Source organism: Ochotona curzoniae, unplaced genomic scaffold (assembly GCF_017591425.1).
Source record: "Ochotona curzoniae isolate NIBS_2020 unplaced genomic scaffold, NIBS_Ocur_1.0 contig_291, whole genome shotgun sequence".
In the NCBI taxonomy this organism is placed as follows: Eukaryota; Metazoa; Chordata; class Mammalia; order Lagomorpha; family Ochotonidae; genus Ochotona; species Ochotona curzoniae.
The window spans coordinates 13581773-13605987 of record NW_024465649.1 but is presented as its reverse complement, the minus strand read 5'-3'; the positions used below and the strand labels follow the sequence as shown (position 1 = coordinate 13605987).

The 24215-nt window shown below is 44.1% G+C and overlaps 1 protein-coding gene across 1 annotated transcript in view; it reads left to right on the top strand.

Moving 5' to 3' along the window:
• The window catches only part of ZYG11B (zyg-11 family member B, cell cycle regulator), a 66685-nt gene that overhangs the window by 6197 nt on the left and 36273 nt on the right, over nucleotides 1-24215 (top strand). Inside the window, exons 2-3 of the mRNA XM_040978535.1 lie at nucleotides 9670-9835; nucleotides 19059-19813. Of these exons, the coding sequence (XP_040834469.1) occupies nucleotides 9670-9835; nucleotides 19059-19813 (921 nt within the window). The remainder of the gene's footprint in view (nucleotides 1-9669; nucleotides 9836-19058; nucleotides 19814-24215) is intronic.

Genomic DNA, 24215 nt, shown 5'->3' with positions numbered 1-24215 from the left:
GGAGCCAGGAGCTTATTCCAAGTCTCCCGTGTGGGTACAGGAGCCCAGGGACTTGGGTCGTTTTCCATTGTTTTCCCAGGTGCATTAGCAGGGAGCAGGATTGAAAGTGAAGCAGCCAAGGATTAGAACTGGTGCCCATATGGGATGGCAGCACTGCAGGAGGAGGCTTAGCTTACTACTGTTGGCATTGATCCCATGAACAGATATTTTTTAAATTGCTGCAGCCTTATTTCCTATTGTCTAAGAAAGTGTTTGCATTTTAAACTCAGTAACACTGAACATACATTATGCTCTTTTTGTGTGTGTGTGTTTGTATGGTATTTTTTTCCCCTCCATTTGTTTTGATGATTTTTTAAATACCTGGGATACTTGACATTTAAGCCTCCAAGGGTCCCCATTAGTTCTCCAACCTTGGTAAGATTCTCAGATACCTACTGGCAGCATAGGGTCATTGCTTGTCAGCAGCTGTTTTGTTGAACATTAAGGTCTGGGATGAGGCTAGCTGTCAACCCATATTGTGAGCTCTCTGAGGGCGGGGAGAGTGTATTTTCCTCAACTTTGTATCTTAAGCACATAGCAGAGTGCCTGAGATGCTGTAAGTAGATACATATTTGTTCAGTGAATGAATGTTGTGTACTCTGTAGAGATTGCATAAGGTGCAACTGTCAACTGAGATGTGAGTTGTGAAAGAGGAAAAGAAGAAGGCTGAACAGTGTCCAGGTTCCTGAAGGGGAGGCAGAGGTTTGTAGCTAAGATCGTGTCTCTTTCCAGCCCAGGCGACACTTTAGACTTCAGCTGGATATTCTGGCCTGAGGTTTGGCAGGAAGGTTGGAGAAGTCAAGTGGTTTTGGGGGAAATCGCACAGCAGTATCTCCTTCAGCTCAAAGGCTTTCAGGTGACCTGCCAGTGATCTGTGGAGACACGTCTCTAGGGAGCAGAAAGAAGACTACTTAAACCCTGCTGGGAAACTGTCGGGGACTGGTAAAGCTAGAGTGGTAGCCAGTTATTGAAGAAAAATTTATTAGCTCTATATGAGGAACTTGTCTTCTGTTGCCTTTCCCGCCCTCCCTTATCTGGTTTTTCTTTGTGTAAATATTTTTCTTAACGCTCCAGCTGCTCAAAGCCTGTTCAGTGTCATGGTCTCCTTTCCTAAGGGCATTTGGAAAAAGTTTAAAGATTCTTGCTTACATAATGTCAGTTATTTTTTTTTGTCAGGTCTTGTATTCCATGGCAAATTATTCCACTTGTTTATGTTGCTATTAAAAAAAAAATCTCTAAAATTTTTACACTGAATCTCCTTTCTAATTCCTTCTGTCTCTTAAAAACAAGGTGGGATTCCAGCCTACTGGAGAGGAGTTCTAGACAGGGAGCAGCCCTCTCCTCTTTTTTCTCCCGGTTCTCCCAAATGTAGGAAGAAAAAAAATTGGAAGCAATTATCTCATCCACTTGCCCCCATTCCTTGACCCTTTCCACATGGGCCTACATCCTTCTCAACTGTATAAACATCATCAAAAGTAAAACCAATTTCTTAAAAAAAAGGGGGGGGGGATCTGAGTCCTAGGGTTGAGTGGATACATTCTGTTAGTTGTGTGTTGTGGTGTTGGTGGAGTTCCTGGGGTTGAGTGGATGGGTTCTGTTAGTTGTGTTGGTGGAGTTCCTAGGGTTGAGTGGATACGTTCTGTCAGTTGTGGTGTTGGTGGAGTTCCTAGGTTTGAGTGGATGCGTTCTGTCAGTTGTGGTGTTGGTGGAGTTCCTAGGTTTGAGTGGATGCGTTCTGTCAGTTGTGGTGTTGGTGGAGTCTGGGCAAGCTAACTTTGTAGGCTGACACATTTTGTAACTTCAAGCTCTTACCTCTGGGAATGTATTACCCTTCTCTTCATACCAGAGACTCTGCCTTGAATTATGGAAATAGTTTTAGATTGCTTTAATGTTTTATTTGAGATGTAGGTAACATGCAAGAGAGAGTCGGGGGTGGGAGAGAGATCATCCATGTGCTGGTTCATTCCCCAAATACAAGGATGTGAGTCAGGAATTTGATCTGGATTTACCATATGGGTGGTAGGAACCCAAATATTTGAGTCATTGTCTGCTTCCTCCCAAGATGTGGATTAGCAGAGAGCTGAAATTGTGAGTGAAATTGAGAACTGAACCCAGGCACTTCAGTAAGCGCTGTGGGTGTTCCCAGTGGCAGCTTAGTTGCTGGAGCAAATGTCTGCCCTCCCTTAATGTTTTATTTATCTTTTAAGGTTTTATTTTAATTTGTTTGAGACAAAGAGAGAACATTGAATGAATGAATGAATGAATGAATAAATATCTTCCATCTGCCATTTCACTCTGCAAATATTACAGCATGAGGTCTGGGCCAGATCAAAGCCAGGCGCCAGGAACTCCTTTGTGGGCCATCATCTGCTGCCTCCCAGGCATGTGGGTTTCCCAAGCAGTGGCTTAACCTACCATGCCATGTCTGCCACCCACCCCTCACTTCGATATTTCATACATTCTGTTTCTTTGCTAGTATTTTGTCAATTTCATATAAAGAAACTGAGATGTAAACTGATTATGTTAAAGTGGCACAGCTAGTCAGTAGCAGGACCCAGAGTGACTGAGTGCAGTGCTCCTTCCATTATTAACTCTGCATCTGTTGACCATATTATGTTTCAAGACTCCTGCTTGTAGGTTAGAGAAAAACAATCTCAGAATATCTCGTTATCAGTTCTCATGATCTGCTCATCTGCTCAGTGGCTTCTGACCTGACTTGCTGCTTGGTATGTCAGGACAGCTTCAGGACCTGAGATGGGAGGAGAGAGGGGGCCTGGTCTTACTGGGACTGGTCTGTCCTCCCGCGTTGCCCTTGACATATAGCTGCTTGCCCTCCTGGCAGGTCTGTGGGTAATCCATGCAGGAAGCTCTGCCTTTAAAGTGGATAGTAGAGGGTCTCCAAAGAGCGGTTGGTGGTTTTTAAAGTAAAGAAAAATAGCTCCCCATGGTTGATGGCAACTTGTGTGAAGTGTCTGCCTTTGGGGTCCCTATTTGTTTCCCCTCCGCTCCTTCTTGGTCTTCTTCACCTCTAAAATGATGTGGCAGGGGAGGATAAGAGATTAAGACTTATGTGAAGTTATATCTGAGGCTTATTTCTGGAAGCCTGATTTCGTCGAATGCAGAGTTGAAAAATATAACTAAACTAAGAATCAGCTGTCTGTGGACAGTCTTGTGTCTGAAGCCTTTCTGTTCCATTCTTCACTTTCAGGCTACATTCAGGATTTAGTATTTTTTTTTTCTCTTTCTCTAGGGGCAAAAACATCCTGCATTTATAAACCAAAAGAATTTTCTACTTCACTGGGGCTGGTGTGGCAAAGTGGGTAAAGCCACTGCCTGCAATGCCGGCATCCCAGGTGGGTGCTAGTTCTTGTACTAGTTGTTCCATGTATGATCTGGCTCCCTGCTAATTGCCTGTAAAAGCAACAGAAGGTGGCCAAAGTGCTTAGGCCCCTGTGCCTACTCAGCAGACCTGGAGAAAGCTCCTGCCTTCTGGCTTTGGCCTGGCCCAGCCTTGGCTGTGGGGGGAATGAGCCAGTGATGGAAGATTTCTCTCTATATATAACAAACTAGATAAATAATTTTCTAAATTAATGTGATGCATGTCCCGAGGGTTCTGCACAAGTGATTTCAGTAGTTCTGAAATACTGTCCATCTTGCCAATCCAAGGTTGAAGAAACCCTTCCAGTGTTCATTGACGGACACAGTCAACCTGAAAGTGTCCATTTGCCCAGATTTTTGCTGTCATTGATTGGCTGTGGTAGTTGTCCAATTTGTTCTGTCCTCCATGCTTTGATGTGGTACCAGATGTCCTCTGCAGGCCCCAGTGGGCTGCCATATCTTCCATGTGCATCTGGGCTTGCCATTCACTGTTCCATCTTTTCCATTGAGGAAGACCAGTTCTTGTAGGCAGGCTCAAGGTCCCCCTGCTCCAACGCTCACAAAACTGGCACCCACTGGAAGGAAATAGGGCAAAAGGAAAGATTAGAAAAAGAGAGATTAGAAAGAAGAATGAGAAGCTTTAGGAAGAGCTTGTAGTACAAGATTTTGTTTCACCTTGTTTATTCCTCCATACCCCTGGATGTACCATGTCTTTATGAGAAGCTGTGGTTTGGGGTTGGCATTTAGTGCAGTGGTTGACGGAGTGTGGGGTGTCCACATCCCAAATCAGGGTGCTCAGGTTAAGGCCTTGTTCCTCTTCTTCTGAACCAGTTTTTACTCATGCACACACTGGGAGGCAGTAGGTAGCGGCTCAAGTGCTTGGGGACCTGCTACTCACCTAGGGAGACCTAGACTGAGTTCAGGCTCCTATCAGGTCAATCTAGCACACCCCAAGCTGTTGTGGGTATTTGGAAAGTGAACTGGTGGATGGAATGTCTGTTTATCTATCTGCCTTTCAAATAAAGTGAAAACATAAAACATTTTAAAAGCAGCTGTGATTAAAGACAGATCTCAGTAGACAGGAAGCATGTACTCCATCAGAGCAGGGAATATAAGACTGGGTGAGGTGTGGATCTTCACCCTGATGGTTCTTCAGCTAGAGTTCCTGGTGAATCATGAAATCCTTAACTCCTAGGGGCTGGTAAAGGATGTAAATGATGCGTTCTCCAGACTAGAGAACTACTGATGATGAGTAAGAATTAATAACATTTAGTGATTATCCAGCTAAAGTTAGCAGTTATTGGTGCTTACTAAGAACTCCAATCTCTCATTATGAAATGTGACACTTGGGGACCAATGTTCTGGCTTTATGGACAAACTGCCACCTGTAGTGCTGGTACCCATATGACAAAAACAGCAGAGGATGGTCCATGTCCTTGGGCCCCTGCCACCCTTATGGGAGACCCAGATGAAGCTCCTGGCCTCTGGCTCTGATCCTGCCGTAACTGTTGCAGCCATTTGAGGAGTGAACCAGCAGATGGAAGAGTTCTCTCTCTTGTCTCTCTTTTTCTCTCCCTTGTCTCTCTCTCTCTCTCTCCCTTGTTTCTCTCTCTTTATCTCCTTCTCCCTTTTTGTTTCTCCAACTATGTAACTCTTGACTTTCAAATAAATAAATCAGGGATAGCTTGACTTTCTCCTTTCTGATTTGTAAATGAGTATAACCATTATGGGAGACAGTATGGAGAGTCCTCAGATAGCTGAAAAATAGATCTACCATATGACCCGGCCATCCCACTCCTGGGAATATATCGAAACAGAATGAAGTCAGCATATGAGAATTGTGTGTGCCCCCTTCTTTATAGCAGTGCAGTTCACGATAGTTAAGATATGGAGTCAGTCTAGATGCCTGTCAACTGATGACTGAGTAAAGAAAATGTGCATATACACGGTGCAATATTACTCATCCATAAAAAGAAATGAAATCTTGTTTTCTACAACTAAATGGATCCAGTTGGAAGCCATTATGCTTGGTGAAATAAGCCAGTCCCAGTAAAAGAAAAATATCTTGTTTTCTCTGATCTGTGACAGCTAATACACACAATACAAGAAAATGCAATCTCTATAATTGAGATGAACATCCTGGGATTTAATTACTGTTTGCAGCCTGTATCAATCCTCCTTTGGAATACCAGTTCTGTCGTATTTATTTTTTCATTTTTTTCTACTTCTGTGTCATAATATCTTTAACTATTGGAGTGTTATGCTTGTGATTCTGAAACAAAAGAAAAATACGCTGTTGTAATAATGTGGGGGAAGGAAATAAAGGGAGGGAGATAGGGAAGGAGGAGGGGAAGGAAAGGAAGGGGCACATACTTCTGTCTGTGTAGCAACAAAGCTGAAATATACTCACTTTATATGGAAAGACCAGAATCAATCAGAAAAAAGGAGCGTGACACTTCAGAGTTCCTACGTCATCTTGAATTGGTTGTAGTTGTGATGATTATTAGTTTGTTTGGTGATCATGAATGATCAGTAACAGCTTTATTTCATTTGTTGTTTGTTGATTAAGTCTGGTATGTGGTAATGTCTCCTGCAGTAACAGAACTTTGACTTCAGGCTCAGCACGATGGTTCAATGGCTACTTCCTTGTCTTAGATGCACCAGGATCCTACATAGGTGCTGGTTTGTGTCCTGGCTGCTCCACTCCCCATCCAGCTCCCTGATTGTTGCCTGGGAAAATAGGAGAGGACAGCCTGAAGCCTTAGAACCCTGAACCCACTTGGGGGACCTGGAGGAATGGATTAGCTCAACTCTAGCCATTGCAGCCAGATGGGGAGTGAACCAGCAGTTGGAAGAACTTTCTGTCTCTCCTTCTCACTGTAAATCTAACCTACCTTTCCAATAAAAACAAATAGATCTTTAAAAAAATTTTTTTTCCAAGTTTAGATCTTGACCAGCTGGATTTCTATTCAAATAAGAAATTTCAGTTTATTTTCTTCTTTTTTTGGTTAAATGTCACATGTAGAATATTTTCTTGCAAAGGGATACTTCGTTGGGCTGCCCTCGACTGTGGGGAGCAGGGTGCTGAAGCCGCTCAGGGATTGAGAGGGGCTGTTGCAAGACTGCGGCTGGCCCAGGGCCAGGAGGCAGGGTTGGTCTCACCAGCAGGTAAACGGGAAGTCACAGGGATAGGCTAATACCCTTGCTGGGATTATGTCATTGCTACTGGCCTATCAGATAGCGCCAAGTGGACCCATGGGGAGAAGTGATTGGTGGAGAACGATATAAAAGTAGCCGATAAAAGCTAGACGGACAGACAGACGAACGAACGACAGGACAACTGTGACAGACAGACAGACAGACAGACAGACAGACATACAGATAGACAGACAAAGACGGACAAGAAAGACTAGGGGGCGGGAAGAAGGGTGGCGGAAAGGAGACAGGGAAAATACGGGAAGAAGAACGGGAGGAAGGGTGGTGGAAAGAGGGCTGGCCAAAGAAGCGGGAAGAAAGCTTAGACTAATGGGGACAGGAGCAGTGGAGAGAAGGATTTAAACATGGCCGCTTTGGGCAATAAGGGGTCCGGTTGCGGTTCCAGTTTTTCACAGACCCTCAAGAGTAAGCCTCGTCATTCTAGTGTCGCCGGTGCTGGATGGCAGTGACACTCCACTGCTTTCCCAGGCACTTTACCAGAGAACTGGATTGGAAATGGAGTAGCCAGAACTCAGACCAGCACTCTGATATGGGATGCCAGCTGGATGGCCTATAATTTAACTCATTTTAAAAAATAACCAGAATTCTTGATGAACTGCTGAGTTGTCTTCTTTCATGTGATCACTGGACACTCGCATTTCCTTGGGAAAGTGTCTGTTTTTTATGAGATGGCTGGGTCCAGGTTTTTGTCTACATTGTAGAAAGGAGTTCAGGGATGAGACACAGCAAGATTCAGCAGCGGAATAAGGGAGAGCGGAGGCATGGGACATAATTGCGAACCGGAAGTACACACATGAAAGCAAGTGTGGACGTGCTGGAGGCTGAACTGTGCCCAGCCAGGCTGGGGTATCCCCTTGTATGACCTCCAGAGGATGAAGGACTGAATATTTAACCAGCTGTGGCCATGAAACCAGCCTTTTGATAGGGATTGTATGGTATTGTGTTGAGTCTATAGCTCAGTTTAACATTATTGAGTCTTCTGATCATGAAAACGAAATGTCTTCTCATTTACTGAGGGCTTCTTCTAATTTTTATTTTAAATATTTATTTAGTTAGTTACAGAGAGAGATAGGGAGTCTGAGAGAAAGAAAGAAAGATATTTCCATCCACTGGTTCATTCTCCAGTGGCTACGATAGCTGGAACTGGGCCACACTGAAACCAGGAGATTTTTCCAAGATTCCCATGTGAGTGCCTGGATCATCTCTGCTGCTTTCCAGGTGCGTTAGCAGGGAACTAGATTGGAAATGGAGTAGCTGGAACTTGAAGTGGTGTCCATATGCGATGCTGACATTGCAGGTGGTGGCATTATCTGCTACACCACAATGCTGGCCCTAAAATAAAATTTTTAATGACTACATAATATGCCAGCCATTGAAATGTTATATGGACAGTACAGTGTAGTTAAGAATTGTGCTCCCAAATCGATTCATATTTATTTTGAAGCCACACATTGTCACTTACAGTGTATGGAATGCTTTTAAGAAATATGTTATTTTGCTTATTTTTAAAATATAAATATATATATTTATTGTTTGTTTATTTGAAAGACAGAACATCAGCACCGGGGATGAGGCAGATCTTTCATCTGCTGGTTTACTTTCCAAATGGCCAGTGAGAAGTAAATGGGACTAAACCAGGCTGAAACCAAGAGTCTGGAACTCTATCTGGATCACATGGGTGGCAGGGCCTGTGCCCTTGGGTTATAGTCCACTGCCTGTCCAGGTACATCACAGGGATCAGGAACAGAGCAGGTAGGACCCCAGCCAAGGCTCAGGTATGGGCTGCTTGAACCTGATGAGTGGCAGCGTTGGACCCTTGAAAACCTATCTTCACTTATGCCAAGATGAAGATGCATAAGTACTATGTAGAATGGTGATGAAGGGCAGAAGAAATACTGGATAGATCTTTTGTTGTTGTTGTTTGTTTTGCTGGAAAGTCAGATTTACAGAGAGAAGGAGAGACAGAGAAAGATCTTCCATCTGCTGATTCACTCCCCAAGCAGTGCATGCAAGGTGAGGACTTGAGCCACTAGGGACACTGTGCTGGACTCCATGAATAATTCTTATAAAGCAGCACAGTCATGGAGAAAGCAGCTAATGGATTGCTGAGTATAATTATTTTAATTATTGTTGTGGACATTTGTAATATTTCTGTAATTAAAGCCCATATCCTTCGTTTTTTTTTCTTATCAATTTGCTTAGTTCTTTATCCTTCAGATCAGAATGATCTTTCTTTTCTGAGAATGCCACAATATTCATACCAGATTATTTATTTAAAAGACTTTTTGAAAGGGAGGATTATAGGAAGAGGCAGAGGCAGAGAAGTATCTCTCAACTGCTGGCTCACTCCCCAAAGAGTCTCACCGGCCAGGCCAGGCTAGGCAGGAGTCAGGAGTTCCATCATGTGTCCCACGGGAGTGACAGGAGTTCAGTCACTTGGGTCCTTATCTACTGCAGGGTGCAAGGTAGGAAGTGCGACTGGTGAGACTTGAACCAGCACATGGGGTGGCTGTGTCACAAGTGGAAGTTTAGCCCCCTATGCCACCACACTGGCCCCTGTACCAACATTTTTATTTGACTAAATCTGTTTTTAAAACATCAGATTGGGTGTGGGAATTCTGTGGGAAATCAAGTTGGGAAGTATGATGTGGCTAGATTCGGGAAGCTCTCAGATATCAGTCTGACAGCTGTCTGTCGTCTTTAGGCCTGAGAGACTCTGAGGGTTTGAGCTGGGGAGGATCTGGGCTGGTCCAGGAGGAGGAATGTGCTTGCGGGGTCTTCCCTAAGCGTTCCTGCCGGGTCAGCCCACCTACCCGCTGTAGCTGAGATAGGAAGAGAATGGGAGGATCATGCCACTGTTTCTCTCACGCTTCTCCCGGTCATGCTCACGCCGTGTTCCCCTTGGCATCTTCTATGTTTGCAGGACACTGAATAGAAATACTTGTTGAGGGAGGGAAAGAGGGCTTTCTTGTCTGCTCTTCTGGACACTAACTCTCTGGCCTTTGTGTCCCCCTTGTCTTTTCCCTGGGCTCCAAGGAGGAGGCATCGCCCTTCTCCTTACTAGACATCTGCCTGAACTTCCTGACCACTCACCTGGAGAAGTTCTGCTCGGCTCGCCAAGATGGGACGCTGTGTCTGCAGGAGCCCGGAGTGTTTCCGCAGGAGGTGGCGGATCGGCTGCTTCAGACCATGGCCTTTCATGGTAACGAGTTACATGCTGTGAATTGGCACTGGACCTTGAAGCAGTGCTGGGGTCCTGTGATTGTTTCCTGATAAATGACAAAAACGGCCAAAAAGCCTGATTCCAGAAAAAAAAAAGGATGTATTTATTTTTATCCTATCATGTTTTTTTTTTTTTAATTTACTTACTTATTTGAAAGGCAAAGTGAAAGACAGAAAGCGAGAGAGAAAGAGAGAAGTATGTTCTTTCTGCTGTTTTTTTTTTTTTTTTCTCAAATGCCTCCAACAACCAGGCCTGGACCTGGCCAGAGCCAGGAACCTGAAACTCCATCTGGTCTCCTGCATGGATAGCAGGGACTGAGTCCTTGGATCATAATATGCTACCTCCCAGCTGCTGCAGTAACAGGAAACTAGAAGCAGAAGACGAACCAGCACTGGAGCCCTGCACTCTGATAAGGGGATGCAAGCACCCTAAGTGGTATCTTACATACTCCACCAAATGCTTGCACCCTCGTTTACACTCTTGCTGTGACTTTAAATAGATGCTTGTAAATATGTATGCGTATGTATGATCATACGGATTTATATACATGAGGAATCTTAAAAGGGTCACAGATATGATGTATTGAGAGAGAACTGCATAAGGATTTCATAATAAATTTTACCTCAAAATGTTTGCATTCCATTTTCCATGAACCTTTGGAGTCCCCCTCATTTGTGTGTGTGTAAATATCCATAAAGCCTTAAGCGTGAACGCAGATAGTGTACCACACACAGTTCTGGAGTAACAGCCCGTGTCTTATTTTTATTTTTATTCTTTTAATGTCTATTTATTTTTTTGACAATCTTGACATAATTAGGGTAAAAAGGTTCAAGCGCTACAGGAAGATGGGCAAGACAATTAGTTCCATATTGTTTCCTTAATATATCTGATATAAAAGGGGATTTTAAGGGAGAAGCCCCACCCAGCTTCCACCCATCCCAGGTCCCAGATGTGGGGCATGTTCCGAGGGTCTTGCTCAAGTGGTTTGATAGTTATAACAGTTCTGAATTGCTGCCATTTTCGCCATTCCAAGCACAATGAAATCTCTCCAGAATCCACTGGCTAACATAGTCCATTACAGAGTCTCCGTTTGCCCAGTATTCTCATTGCCAACATATAGCTGAGGTGGTTGATTGACTTGTTCTGTCCTCTGTGTTTTCATGGTTAGGGTTCAGCCTGTGCTTTATTTCTGATGGTAGCAATTGATGCCTTCTTTTCCTTTGGTCAACCTGCTAGAAATATGTCAGTTTTATTGATCTTTTTTAGAGAATCTGCTGTTTAATTTCTTCTTTGTTTATCTGTTTCCAGTTTCATTGCTTTCTGCTTATTATTTTACATCATTTGAGACTTTTTCTCCTTTCTTATCTAAGCACTTAGCACTGTAATTCTCCCTGTTAGCACTGCTTTAGCTGTGCTCCATAAGTTTGGATAACATTGATGTTATAGTTTTCATTTAGTATAGTATAGTATAGTTTTCATACCATCTAGTTCAATATCGCTTCTCTGCTTTTTGGCTAAGATCAAGTGCAGTTCAATATTTCTATATTTTGAACCTGATACAGTGCCCTAGTGGCTAAATCCTTGCCTTGTATGTGCCGGGATCCCATATGGATGCTGGGTCATGTCCCAGTTGTTCTACTTCCCATCCAGCTCTGTGCTTGTGGCCTGGGGAAGCAGTAGAGGATGGCCCAATGCCTTGGGATCCTGTACCTACATGGGAGACCTAGAGGAGGCTCCTGGCTCCTGGCACCTGGCTTTGGATCATTTCACCCATAGCTGTTGCAGCCACTTTGGGAGTAAACCAGTGGCTGTAAGATCTTTCTGTCTGTATTTCCTTCTTTCTGTATCTGCCTTTCAATAAAAAAGAAAAAGAAATAGAAATTCTATATTCTCTCTCTCACACACACATATTTATTTGAAAAGCAGAGCTAGGAAGAGCAGGAGGAGAAGAGAGAGGAGAGGGAGAGAGAAAGAAGGAAAGAAAAAGAGAAATTGCTTTAGCTGCTGATTCATTCCCCAGATGCTTATGAGAGCCAGGGCTGGGCCAGGCCAATCAGGAGCTTCGTCTCATGTGGTTGATAGGGACCCATGTCCTACCTACTGCCTTCCCACATGCATTAGCAGGAAATCGGAAGTGGAGATGACTGGACTCGGCAGCATTGTGACATGATAATGTAGGCACTATACATGGTGGCTTAGCTTGCTCTGCCACAACACTGGCCTCTGTTTTGAGACTTCTTTTGATTTGTAGATCATTTAAAAATGTTCCATTGCCAAATGTTTGGGAATTTTTATCTTAACTTTTTGTTTCTGAATTTTAGTTTGAGTCCATTGTTGGATTATACATTGAATGGTAGCAGTTCTTTTACATTTCATAAAACTTGTATAAAGGTGTAGGAAAAGCTCTATTTTTATCACTGGAAAATAATGAATTAATTCTGTTGTTTAGGATTAAGTGTTCTCCGAGCAGGAACTGCGTCTTGTTGCTTAATGGTGTTCCATTTTCCTGTGTCCTTGTTGGTCTCTCTCTAGTTGTTCAATCGCTTATTGAAAGAGTGTTGGTCAGCCTCTCACAGTGATTGTGGGTCTGTGTATTTCTCCTGTTTGTTCTGTTGCACATGTTTCACACTTTTTAGGATCATAAACCTCTAACATTGCTGTACATTCTTGGTGGACTGGCCTTTTTTCGTTATGTCATGTCCATCTGCTTAGTGTTCTTTAAATGGTATTACTGTGACGTGCTTTTAACTAATGCTTATTTGATAGAGTTTTTCTATCCTTGTACTTTCATCCTGCCTCTCACCATGTTTGAAGTGTTTCTGGAGGATCATGTGAATACTCATGCTCAGTTTGAGTGCATAAGAACCTGACTTCCCTGTATGTCTCTTTGCTCTTTCCTGTATAAAATACAAGGAGTCTTCGCTATTTCCTCCGTGTACATTTTATTTTCTTTTTTTTTTAGATGTATTATTTATTTTTATTGGAAAGTCGGGTTTTACAGAAAGGAGAGACAGAGAGAAAGATTTTCCATCTGCTGGTTTACTTCCCAAGTGGCTGCAATGGCCAGAGCTGAACTGATCCAAAGCCAGGAGCCAGGAGCTTCTTCCAGGTCTCCCAGTGGGTGCAGGGTCCCAAGGCTTTGGGCTGTCATAGACTGCTTTCCCAGGCCACAAGCAGGGAGCTGGATGGGAAGTGAAGCAGCTGGGACATGCACCAGTGACCATGGAAGGTCTTACTATCTGTCTCTCCTCTCTGTAAATCTGATCTGCCTTTCCAATAAAAATTAATAAATAAATAGATACCCAGGAGGCAGGAACTTCCTCCAGGTTTCCCATGTGGGTGGCCATTATAGACTACAGGTGCACTAGCCTGAAGCCTGCTTACCAGGATGCTAACCAGGCCCTCAAACACAGGACACATGTGTCTGAACAGCAACTCCATCTTTGATACCACTGCACTCATGTCCGGGTACATACAGAACCATCCCTAGCATTTCTTGGTTTGAGTTTTTTCATTTTATTTGGAGTTCACTCTTCTTCAGTTTGTAAAGTTACATGTTTTTGCCAAATTTGAACACTCTTTAGCCATTATTTCATCAAGTAGTTTATCAGTCCTTGCTGTCTCCATTTCTCCCGAAGTTCTTCCAGTTTGTAATTGTCTTTAAATGTCAATAATTCCTACTTTCTTTTCTAGTTTAACTGGTTTATCTCCTTGGTTCCCTCAGCTTGCTTTGAGCTCAGCCATCACATGTTTCAGTTCTAAAGTTTCCATTTGGGTGTTCATCTTTTATTTCCTTGTAGAGGCTTTCTGTGTCTCTATTTGTTTCAGCTGCCTTTGTAATTGCTCACTTTTGAAAATGTACCTGTGTTTTCGTGAGGGTTCAAGGCTTCTGCCAAGTAGTTCTAACATCTCTATTCTTTGTTAGCTCCTACTGATTGTCTTTTTTAGGCTTGTCAATGGTGTGCTGAGCGACTCTTGATTGAAACCTGGCCATTTTGGATGTTGTGGGAGTCTGTGTGTGTTCCTAGTCCCTGTTAGGACTGGGTAGAGTATGAATCCATCATTTCTGCTTTCCTGGTGGGCTCCAGTCACACTATATGGGGAGACAGTGGCCGCATGATGGTCGGGCAGTTGTTAGAATCCTGACTTTCCATGAGGCCTTTTAGGACACTGCTCAGCAGGGAGCAAGGGAGACCCTCGAGGCTGCTGTCAGGGTGTGCATGCCAGGCTCCCCGGGCAGTGTCTCCTGGCATCAGAGGAGGGGCTGGTTCTCCCCACCCAGTGGGAACCAGAGTCCCAGCTCCTTATTCCACCTTTTCTCAGGCTTCCAAATGCGGGTTTGGGCAGGTCATGTAGCTTGCTGGTGGTGGCAACCCAGCCTCCCTGGGACATTTGCTACATGGGAAGGAGAGAGATGACAACTTTGTTGGCTGATTGTTGGCTGAAGTAGAATAGCCATTGTCTGAAACTCTCCTGTCTTGCTAGGCTCCTCCTTTGCTAGTACTTTGACTGGAGTGTGCACATTTTTTTTTTTGTCTGAAAAAAAAAAAAAAGAAGAAAGCAACCTGAAGTTTTTGGGTTGCTGGCATCTTCAACTTTAGGTCTGGGGTGTATGACCAGAAAATGACCAAAACCAGGATCCCCACTGTGTTGTTCCTTGGCTTCCACAGTCTGCAGCTGGTCTTTCCCCACTCTAATTCACCTTCCCAGCCTCATCGCTGGCCTCCCCGTCTGTTGTCCTCCTTACCTGGGTCTGTGCTGTCAGGGAAGCACTCAGGGCAGCAGTCCTTCCTGTGCTCAGGCAGCCAGTGTTGCTCACTCTTCTCTGGCCACGAGATGTGCCTTCCGATCTTTACATCTGTATTTATTGCCATGCATGTCCCCTTCATTCTCCTTCTCCCAAGGCCTTCATCAAAGATCTCTTTTTTCCTAGACATTTTTTTTCATATCCTCAATCATGGCACATGACTTCCTTCTTTTTGCTTTTGTGGTACTTTGTACTTGAAACTATATGTTATAGTTCTTTGTTGTTTTTCTTTTTTCATACCATAGAATTATAAATTCATCAGTACAAAGGCACATCTCATTTTTCCTTGTATCTATGTTAACAGTGCTTGCACAGGGGCTGGTGTTGTGGTGTTATGTATACAGTGGCCCCCTGTGATCTGCCTGCATCCCCTGTGGACACTGCTTTATATCCCAGCTGCCCCACTTCCAATACAGTTTCTTATTGATGGCCTGGGAAAGAAGTCCCAGAGGGCCCATGAGCCTGGGCCCCTGCCACCCACATAGGAGACCCAGAAAAAGCTCCTGGCTTCAGCCTGGCTCAGCTGTGGCTGTTGCAGCCATTTATGGAGTGAACCAACTGATGGAAGATCAACCTAATAAAAATAATAAATAAATACAACATAAGGAGGCCTGACATAATGGCTCAATTGGCTAATCCATTCCTGGCAAGTACCAGGATCCCGTATAAGCACCAGTTTATTTCCTGGTTGTTCCAGTTCCCATCCAACTCCCTGCTTGTGGCCGGAGAAAGCAATGGAACCCCAAAGTGTTGGAACCCTGCACCTATGTGGGAGACCCAGAAGAAACTCCTGACTCCTGGTTTCAGATTGACTCTGCTCTGGCAATTATGGCCATTTGGAGAATGAACCAGTGAATGGAAGATTTTTTTCTCTCTTTCTTGCCTTTTGTCTGTAAATCTGTCTTTCCAGTAAAAATGAAAAATGTTCAAACAAAAACAGAAAGGCCCAGGGGCTGTGCTGTGGCTTAGTGGGCAAAGCTGCTGCCTTTGGTGCCAATCACTCCTATGAGTGCCAGTTTGATTTCTGGCTGTTCCAGTTCTGATCCTGCTCCCTGCTAATGTACCTGGGAATGCAGCAGAGGGTGGCACAAGTCTTTGGGCTTTGCAAGTCTCCCTGCACCCACATGGGAGACCTGGAAGACAGGCTCCTAACTTCAGACTGACCTGGTCCTGGTTGTGAAACATTTGGGGAGTAAACCAGGGGGTGGAATATCTCTGTCTCCCTGCCTCACTGTAACCCTTTCAAATAAATAAATAACTCTTTAACAAAAACTTCAAAATATAAATAACTATCTTTAAAAAAGAAGGGCTATCTCTAAAACAGCGCTGTCCAACAGAAATCTAACTTAAAATTTACTAGTGGCCACATTTTGGGGGGAAAGATTTAGGGTTTTTAAATTTTATTTATTTTATTTGAAAATGCAGAATTACAGAGAGAGGGAGAGCTGGTCCATCTGCTGATTCACTCCCCAGACCAGAGCTTCTTTCAGGTCTCCCACATGGGTACAGAGCCCCAAGCACTTGGGTTATTTTCTGCTGCTTTCCCAGGCACACCGACTACAGGAAGCTGGATCAGAAGTGGAGCACCCCCATCTAAAACTGGTTGTCACAGAATACCAGCAGCCTAGGCAGGGATTAACCTGCCACACACCCCGGCCTCTAGGGGCCATACTTTCTTGCTTTGTGGCCTTTTTGGGAATGAACTGGTTGATGGAAGATCTGTAACGAGGACTTTCAAATCTTGTTTTCAAAATACAAAGAAGTACATGAAAGCAATTTATTCTATTTTTTAAGATAGATTTTTATTTTAAAGGCAGATTTTTATAGAGACAGAATGAGAGATAGAGAGAGCTTCCATCCACTTGTTTACAACTCAAATGGCCACAATGACTATAGCTGAATCAATCCCAAGCCAGGAGGCAGGAGCTTCTTCTGTGTCTCCCAACGTCGATTCAGGGGCCCAAAGACACGGACCATACTTCACTGCTTCTCCAGGCCACATGCAGCGAGTTGGACTAGAAATTGAGCAGCTGGGACACAAACCAGTGTCTATATGGAATGCCATTGCAACAGGGTGGAAGATTAGGCTGCTGTGCCAGTGAATTAGCCCCTAAGCAATTTTAGTATTTTTAAAGTTTTATTTATTTGAAAGATGGAGATACAGAGGGAGGGGTGGGAGAGAGACACAGAAAGGAATCCTCCATCTGTTAGCTCATTTTGCATATGGTCACAATGGCCAGAGTAGGGTCAGTCTGAGCCAGAAGCTTCTTACAGGTTTCCCATATAGATACAGGGGCCCAAGTATTTGGGCTATCTTCTGCTTTGCCAGGCGTATTAGCAGGGAGCTGGATTGGAAGTGAAACAGCTGGGACTTGAACCAATGCCCATATGGGATGCCAGCACTACAGATGGCAGCTTTATCTGCCACAGTGCTGGCCCTGATTTTAATATTTTTTTTCTTTAACAATTCAGTTGGTTATCACCTCAATATAGAGTCAGTGTAAAAATTGGAATATTTTGTATTCTTTTTGGTACTAAATTTTTAAAATCTGGTGTGTACATTTATGGTCTACATCAGTTTGCAGCTATCCTGTTCAGTGCTCTACAGCTGTGCATGGCTAATGACTACTGCGTTGGACAGTGCAGCTCTAGAACAATGAGGTTCTTGACATGGATGTATTCATTTTTGTTTACTGTGACAGAATCTGTGGGTTTTTCTTTAACTGTTTAATGCTATTAAGTCTACAAATTTCATTAGAGTAGTGTTTCCTTAATGAAATATTTTTTTAAAAGATCTATTTTATTGAAAATCAGATTTGCACAGAGAGGATGTGTGTGCATGTGCACACACAGATACAGAGAGAGGGAATTTTTCATCTGCTTGTTTACTCATAATACCACAATGGCTGAGGCTGAGCCTTGCCAAAGTGAGAAGAAACCAGGAGCCAAGAGTTTCTTCTGGGTCTTCCACATGAGTAGCAGAGGACCAAACACTTGGACCATGTTATACTGTTTTCCTCAGGCCATTAGGAGGGAGCTGGATTGAAAGCAGAGCACCTGGGACATGATCTAGTCCCGATAGGGGATATCAGTTTGCCGGCCACAGGCCTTAGCCATTACGTTACAACACTGGCCCCTGTCAAGGCATCATTACCCTCAGCTGTAACTCAGGGCTGGCTGGCTGGCAGCCTTAGCTACATCTTTACTAAGGCACCACTTAGAGTTTTCTTCAGGCTGCTCATTTGCCTCGTCCAGCTGCTCGTTCACCATCCACTGTTGTTGCACTACAACAGTCTTTGGGCATAAGTGTTAATTCATTCAAAGCAGATGTGTGGTTGAAATGTGGCTTCAAAGTCTCCGATGCTTGTAGACAGAGGCACATCTCCAAGGTCCTTTATGAGGTTATTGTGGCCACTTCATCCACTTCATTTGCATTCACCTGAGAGGGAGGGCTGCAACTGCTCCAAGGTCCTTCAATAGAGTTTCTTATCTTGCTGGTGGTTGAATGATATGGCTGGTACTATAGATGCTTTAAATACTTTGGTTGAATGCATAGAATAATGTGTGAGTGAATTTAAAGAACAGATTTGGGTCCAGCAGTGTGGTACAGCAGAGTAAGTCCTGGCTGCTCTACTTTCGACCCAGCTGTCTGCTAATACACTTGGGTAAACAGCAGAAAATGGCCCAGTGCTTGGGTCCCTGCCACCATGGGGATATCAGGATGGAGATCCTGGCTCCTGGCTTTGGCTTGGCCTAGCTCTGCCTGTTGTGGTCATTTGGGGAGTAAAACAACTAATGGAAAATTCCATCTTTTCTGCCTTTTCTGATGCTTTGCCTTAAAAAATAAAAAGGCTTGAAATGTATTAATGACAAATCATTTACCATGATACAACATTGGTACCTCACATTACATAAACTGTGTAAGTCCATAAAGGGTTCTGTTCTGTGGTGACCCTGGAGTCCAGCTGCTTGCTGTAGTTCTGGAAGCCTTGTTTGCTATAGCAGAAGATAGCATGGGAAGTCACACACTAACTCTCCAGGCCATTAGCTAGAACTAGGCACTTGGTCTTAGCTGACTCCAACAACAGGCAGTGATGTACGGCTGTCCATGTGTTTGGTATGGCCAGGAGAGCCAGCTGTTAGTGGTTAATCAGTAATATCTCCTACCATCTTTAGTCGGCCTTTTGTTGGCTCTGTGATTTTGTAAACTCAAAGTTGTTTTCTAAGCCCAAAGTTATCTGTCTGAAAATTGGAGCAGTATCCTCACCTGACTGTGTTGTTGTGATTGGCAGAGGAGATGCTGTGATGTGGGAGTGCTTTGGAAGCATAAAGGGTGATGGAAAGGTTAAACCTTTAATCTTCTCTAGAAGCTAAAATACCGCTTGTTTTCTCCAGGTCTCCTGAATGATGGAACCGTTGGTATTTTTAGGGGCAACCAGATGCGCTTAAAAAGAGCTTGCATCCGCAAAGCCAAGATCTCTGCTGTTGCTTTCCGGAAAGCCTTCTGCCACCACAAGTTAGTGGAGCTTGATGCCACAGGAGTGAATGCTGACATCACCATCACAGACATTATAAGTGGGCTTGGCAGTAACAAGTGGATCCAGCAGAATCTCCAGTGCCTCGTGCTCAACTCCCTCACTCTGTCCCTTGAAGATCCTTATGAGCGATGCTTCAGCCGGCTCTCGGGTCTCCGTGCTCTGAGCATCACCAATGTCCTCTTTTACAACGAAGACCTGGCCGAGGTGGCCTCTCTGCCGAGGTTGGAGAGCCTGGACATTTCCAACACCTCCATCACTGACATCAGTGCTCTGTTGGCCTGCAAGGACCGACTCAAGTCTCTGACCATGCACCACCTGAAGTGTTTAAAAATGACGACCACCCAGATCCTGGAGGTCGTTCGGGAACTCAAGTATCTGAACCATCTCGACATCTCTGACGACAAACAATTTACATCGGACATAGCTCTTCGCTTATTAGAACAGAAGGACATCCTCCCCAACCTTGTCTCTCTGGACGTGTCTGGGAGGAAGCACGTGACGGATAAAGCCGTGGAAGCCTTCATACAGCAGCGGCCCAGCATGCAGTTCGTAGGCTTGCTGGCCACTGATGCTGGTTACTCGGAGTTCCTCACAGGGGAGGGACATTTGAAGGTTAGAGCTTATTTTCTTATCTAAGACAAAATAATGAGTGTATATAATAATAATAATGCTGTAATGAGTGTCTAATAAGATAGACAACATGAGTATGTCGCAGGGCATTGTATGGTGGAAATGCTTGCCCTAGAGTTGAGTTTCAGTTACCAGCCCATCTTCTTTGTTTCCTGGCCAGGAGCAAGCATTTTCTTTCAGTTTCTGTTTCCTCTTTTGCACAATTCTTCTGAAGAATTGCATGCATAAAATTAAGCATTTCTTTAGATAAATAAAAGAAGCACAGGAGAAAGGTAGTACTTGTGACACCAACATCCCGTGTAAGAGCTGGTTCAAGTCCCAAACACTCTACTCTCCATCCAGCTCCCTACTGATGGGCCTGAGAAAGCAGAAGCTGGCCCGGACTCACACAGCCCCAGCCTTTGCAGCCATCTGGGGAGTGAATCACTGGGTAGAAGACCTTTCTCTTTGTCTCTCTCCCTCTCTCTGGAACTATGCCTTTAATGTAAATAAGCATTTGAAAAAACAAAAATAGAGGCTGGCGTTGTGGTGTAGCCTGTAGCATGGGCGTCCTATATGGATGCCAGCTGGAATCCCAGCTGCTTCACTGCTAATACAGTTCTCAGCTAGAGACCTGGGAAAGCAGTACGGAGTGGTTCCTGCACCCATGTAGGAGACCAAGTTCTTGGTTCCTGGTTTTGGCCTGGTTCAGCCCTGACTGTTGCAGTCATTTGGGAGTCAGTCAGCAAAAGCAAAATCTCTCTCTCTCTCTCTCCCTCCCTACTTTCTTTTCTCCCTCTCTCCCTCTGTTTAGTTCTGTCTTTCAAATAAATAAAGCTTTTAAAAATATATATAAGTTTCTTGCCTGCCGCCACCCCAGGGATCTAAATCAGGCATGCCTGAAACATATCATTCATAATTGACCCAGTAGACTGACCCTTTCAGCTCTGGGTCCCTGGAGCTGGAATTGTACTTGGCTCAGGATAAGTACTAAAGAAGTGCTAAAGGCATTCACATCTTTCTAGCTTTGTCCACCCCTTCTTACCATGAGAGGTTCTGTTCAGAATTAAGTCTATCTAGGCATACCCCATTCACAGGTAGGTTAATAAAAACGGTGCGTCCTGTACTATTGTGTAACCAAGTATACTAGGAAGTAACTTTTTTTAAAAGATGCATTTTATTTATTTGAAAGGCAGGGTTAAAGAGGGGAGGGGGAAATAGAGATCTTCCACTCCCCAACAGCCACAAGGCTGGAATTTGACCATCTTCTGCTGTAAATCTGTCTTTCCAACACAAATAAATAAGTGGAGGCAGGTCAGATTAATGCAGAGGAGAGACAGAGGAAAAGATCTTGGTCTATGGTTTACTCCCCAAGTAGCAGCAATCCAGAGCTAAGCCAATCAGAAGCTAAGAGCCAGGAATCTCTTCTGGGTCTCCCATGAGGGTGCTAGGTCCCAAGGCATTGGGCCATCCTGCACTGCTCTTCCAGGCCATAAGCAGGAAGCCGGATGGGAAGTGAAGCAGCTGGGATACAAACTGGCGTTCATGTGAGATCTGGCACTTGCAAGGTAAGAATTTAGCCACTGAGCCGTAGTACTGGGCCCTAATCTTTTTTTTTCCCCAAGGCAGATTTACTGAGGGAAAGATCTCCAATCCATTGGTTCACCCCCCCAAAATGCCAGCAACAATTATGGTGGAGCCAGGAGCCAGAAGTCCCACCCATGTCTCTCATATAGATGGCAGGCACCCAAATACTTGGGCTGCAGTCTGCTGTCTTCCTGATGCATCAGTAGGAAGCTGCATTTGAAGCAGAATAACTAGACCTATAACTGGTGCTCAATAAGTGATGTGAATGTCCTAAGTGGTGGCTTAACCCACTGTGCCACAGCATCTGACCCACACAGGGTCTACACTAGCAATGATACTAAGCTATAGAATTCGGAAAAGGGAGACGTGGAAATCTTCACTCCTGCTCTTATTTTTCAGCTGTCAAATTGATAATCAAGCAAATTAAAAGGAACACCAGTTTTGTGCATAAAGGGCAAAGTTCCAATGGCTCTTATTTTTGAAAAAAAAAGAGATGCCTGGGATACTGGCATCTCTTGACAGAGGAGCTGAGCGCTCCTGATTCCATCTTCTTGCTGAGGTGCTTCCTGGAGGGCAGCAGGTGATGGCTCAAAGACTTGGGTCCTTGCCACCCATCGGGGAGCCCCAGGTTGAGTTTCTGCTTTGCACCTTCAGCTGGCCCAGCCCTGACTATTGGAGACGTTTGGAAATCAATCAGCAAGTGGGAGATGTCTGTCTCTTTCTGTCTCTCTGCCTCCCAAAAGCTTTTTAAATAATTCTTAAGAAATGTCTTTAAGAAGGTATTCTGAATTTTGGTTGGGTATTGCAGTCACCTTGTACCATCTCTACCAAACAGGCCTTTTTGTCTATATTGTTCTTTTTGCCTAGAATGCTCTCTGTAAAGACAGCCACACTAGATCTCTATTCATTCCTTTGTTTCTCATAAAACCTTACACTAAGCTCTCCAGAAAACACTTTTTAAAAAAAGATTTAGTAATTTTTATTACAAAGTCGAATATACAGAGAGGCGGAGAAAAAGATCTCTCGTCTGACGATTCACTCCCCAAGTGACCGCAATGGCCGGTGCTGCGCCGATCTGTGGCCAGGATCCAGGAACTTCTTCTGAGTCTCCCACACGGGTGCAGGGTCCCAAAGCTTTGGGCCGTCCTCGACTGCTTTCCCAGGCCACAAGCAGGAAGCTGGATGGGAAGTGGGGCTGCAGGGATTAGAATCGGTGCCCATATGGGATCCCGGGGCATTCAAGGCGAGGACATTAGCTGCTAGGCCATGCCACCGGGCCCCAGAAAACACTTTTATATATAGTATTGTGTTTTGTCTATCTCCTTAGATTATATAATTTAAAAAGTTATTATTTAGGGGTCAGGTCAGTGCTATGGTTTAGCACACTAATCTTCTGCTTGCAGGGCTGGCATCCTACCTAAATACAGAATCTTGTTCTGTCTACTCTACTTCTGATCCAGCTCCTTGTTTATGGTCTGAAAAAGCAGAGAATGGACCAAGGTCTTGGGGCCTGTGTACCCATAGGGGAGACCTTAAAGAAGTTCCTGTTTCCCAGCTTTGGACCATTAGCTCTGGCTGTGGCAGCCATTTGGGGAGAGAACCAGTGAACAGAAGCTATCTCTCTACCTCTCCCTGTCTCTGTAATTCTGACTTTCAAGTAAAACAAATAAATCTTTTTTTAAAAAAAGTATAGTTTATAAGGTGTGCATATATAGTTTATAAATAAATATAACTAAAATGTGTTTGTAATCATATCACCACCTTTGCTATTAAACTGCAAGCACATCCTGTATCTTTTACTTTATTTTTGTTTGGTTTTATTTTTTCCTTTTTTTTTTTTTATTGGAAAGTCGGATAGAGAGGAAGAGAAAGAGAGAGGAAGATCCATCTGATGATTCACTCTCCAAGTGGCTGCAATGGCCAGAGCTGAACCGATCCAAAGCCAGGAGCCTCTTCCGGGGTTCCCAAGTGGGTGCAGGGTCCCAAGGTTTTGGGCTGTCCTTGACTGTTTTCACAGGCCACAAGTAGGAAGCTGGATGGGAAGTGGGGCACCTGGAACACAAACTAGTGCCCATATGGGATCCTAGCATGTGCAAGGCGAGCACTTGAGCCACTAGGCTACCATGCCAGGCCCCTGCATCTTTTGTGTCTTTGAATCTTAAGCTGCAACAAACCCAACTGATGATTGTTAATGTAAATTTAAACCATTAGGAATGAGAAAAATCAAAATGGTCACCATTTATATAGAAGAGATCTCAGAGAATCTGATTCCCATTAGGTGTCCAAATCAAAACCTGGTTCTCCGGTGACCCCATGAAACAATGTATTAAATGGTTGAAAATACTGAAACATCATCTTGATAGCTATTGTTTACCCAGGACTTACACACAAGCTGCCCTATTGTGTTTGGTTACACAATAGTACAGGACGCACAGTTTTTATTAACCTACCTGTGAATGGGGTATGCCTAGATAGACTTAATTCTGAACAGAACCTCTCATGGTAAGAAGGGGTGGATAAAGCTAGAAAGATGTGAATGCCTTTAGTACTTCTTTAGTATTTATCCTGAGCCAAGTACAATTCCAGCTCCAGGGACCCAGAGCTGAAAGGGTCAGTCTACTGGGTCGATTATGAATGATATGTTTCAGGCATGCCTGATTTAGATCCCTGGGGCGGCAGCGGGCAAGAAACTTATATATATTTTAAAAAGCTTTATTTATTTGAAAGACAGAACTAAACAGAGGGAGAGAGGGAGAAAAGAAAGTAGGGAGGGAGAGAGAGAGAGAGATTTTGCTTTTGCTGACTGACTCCCAAATGA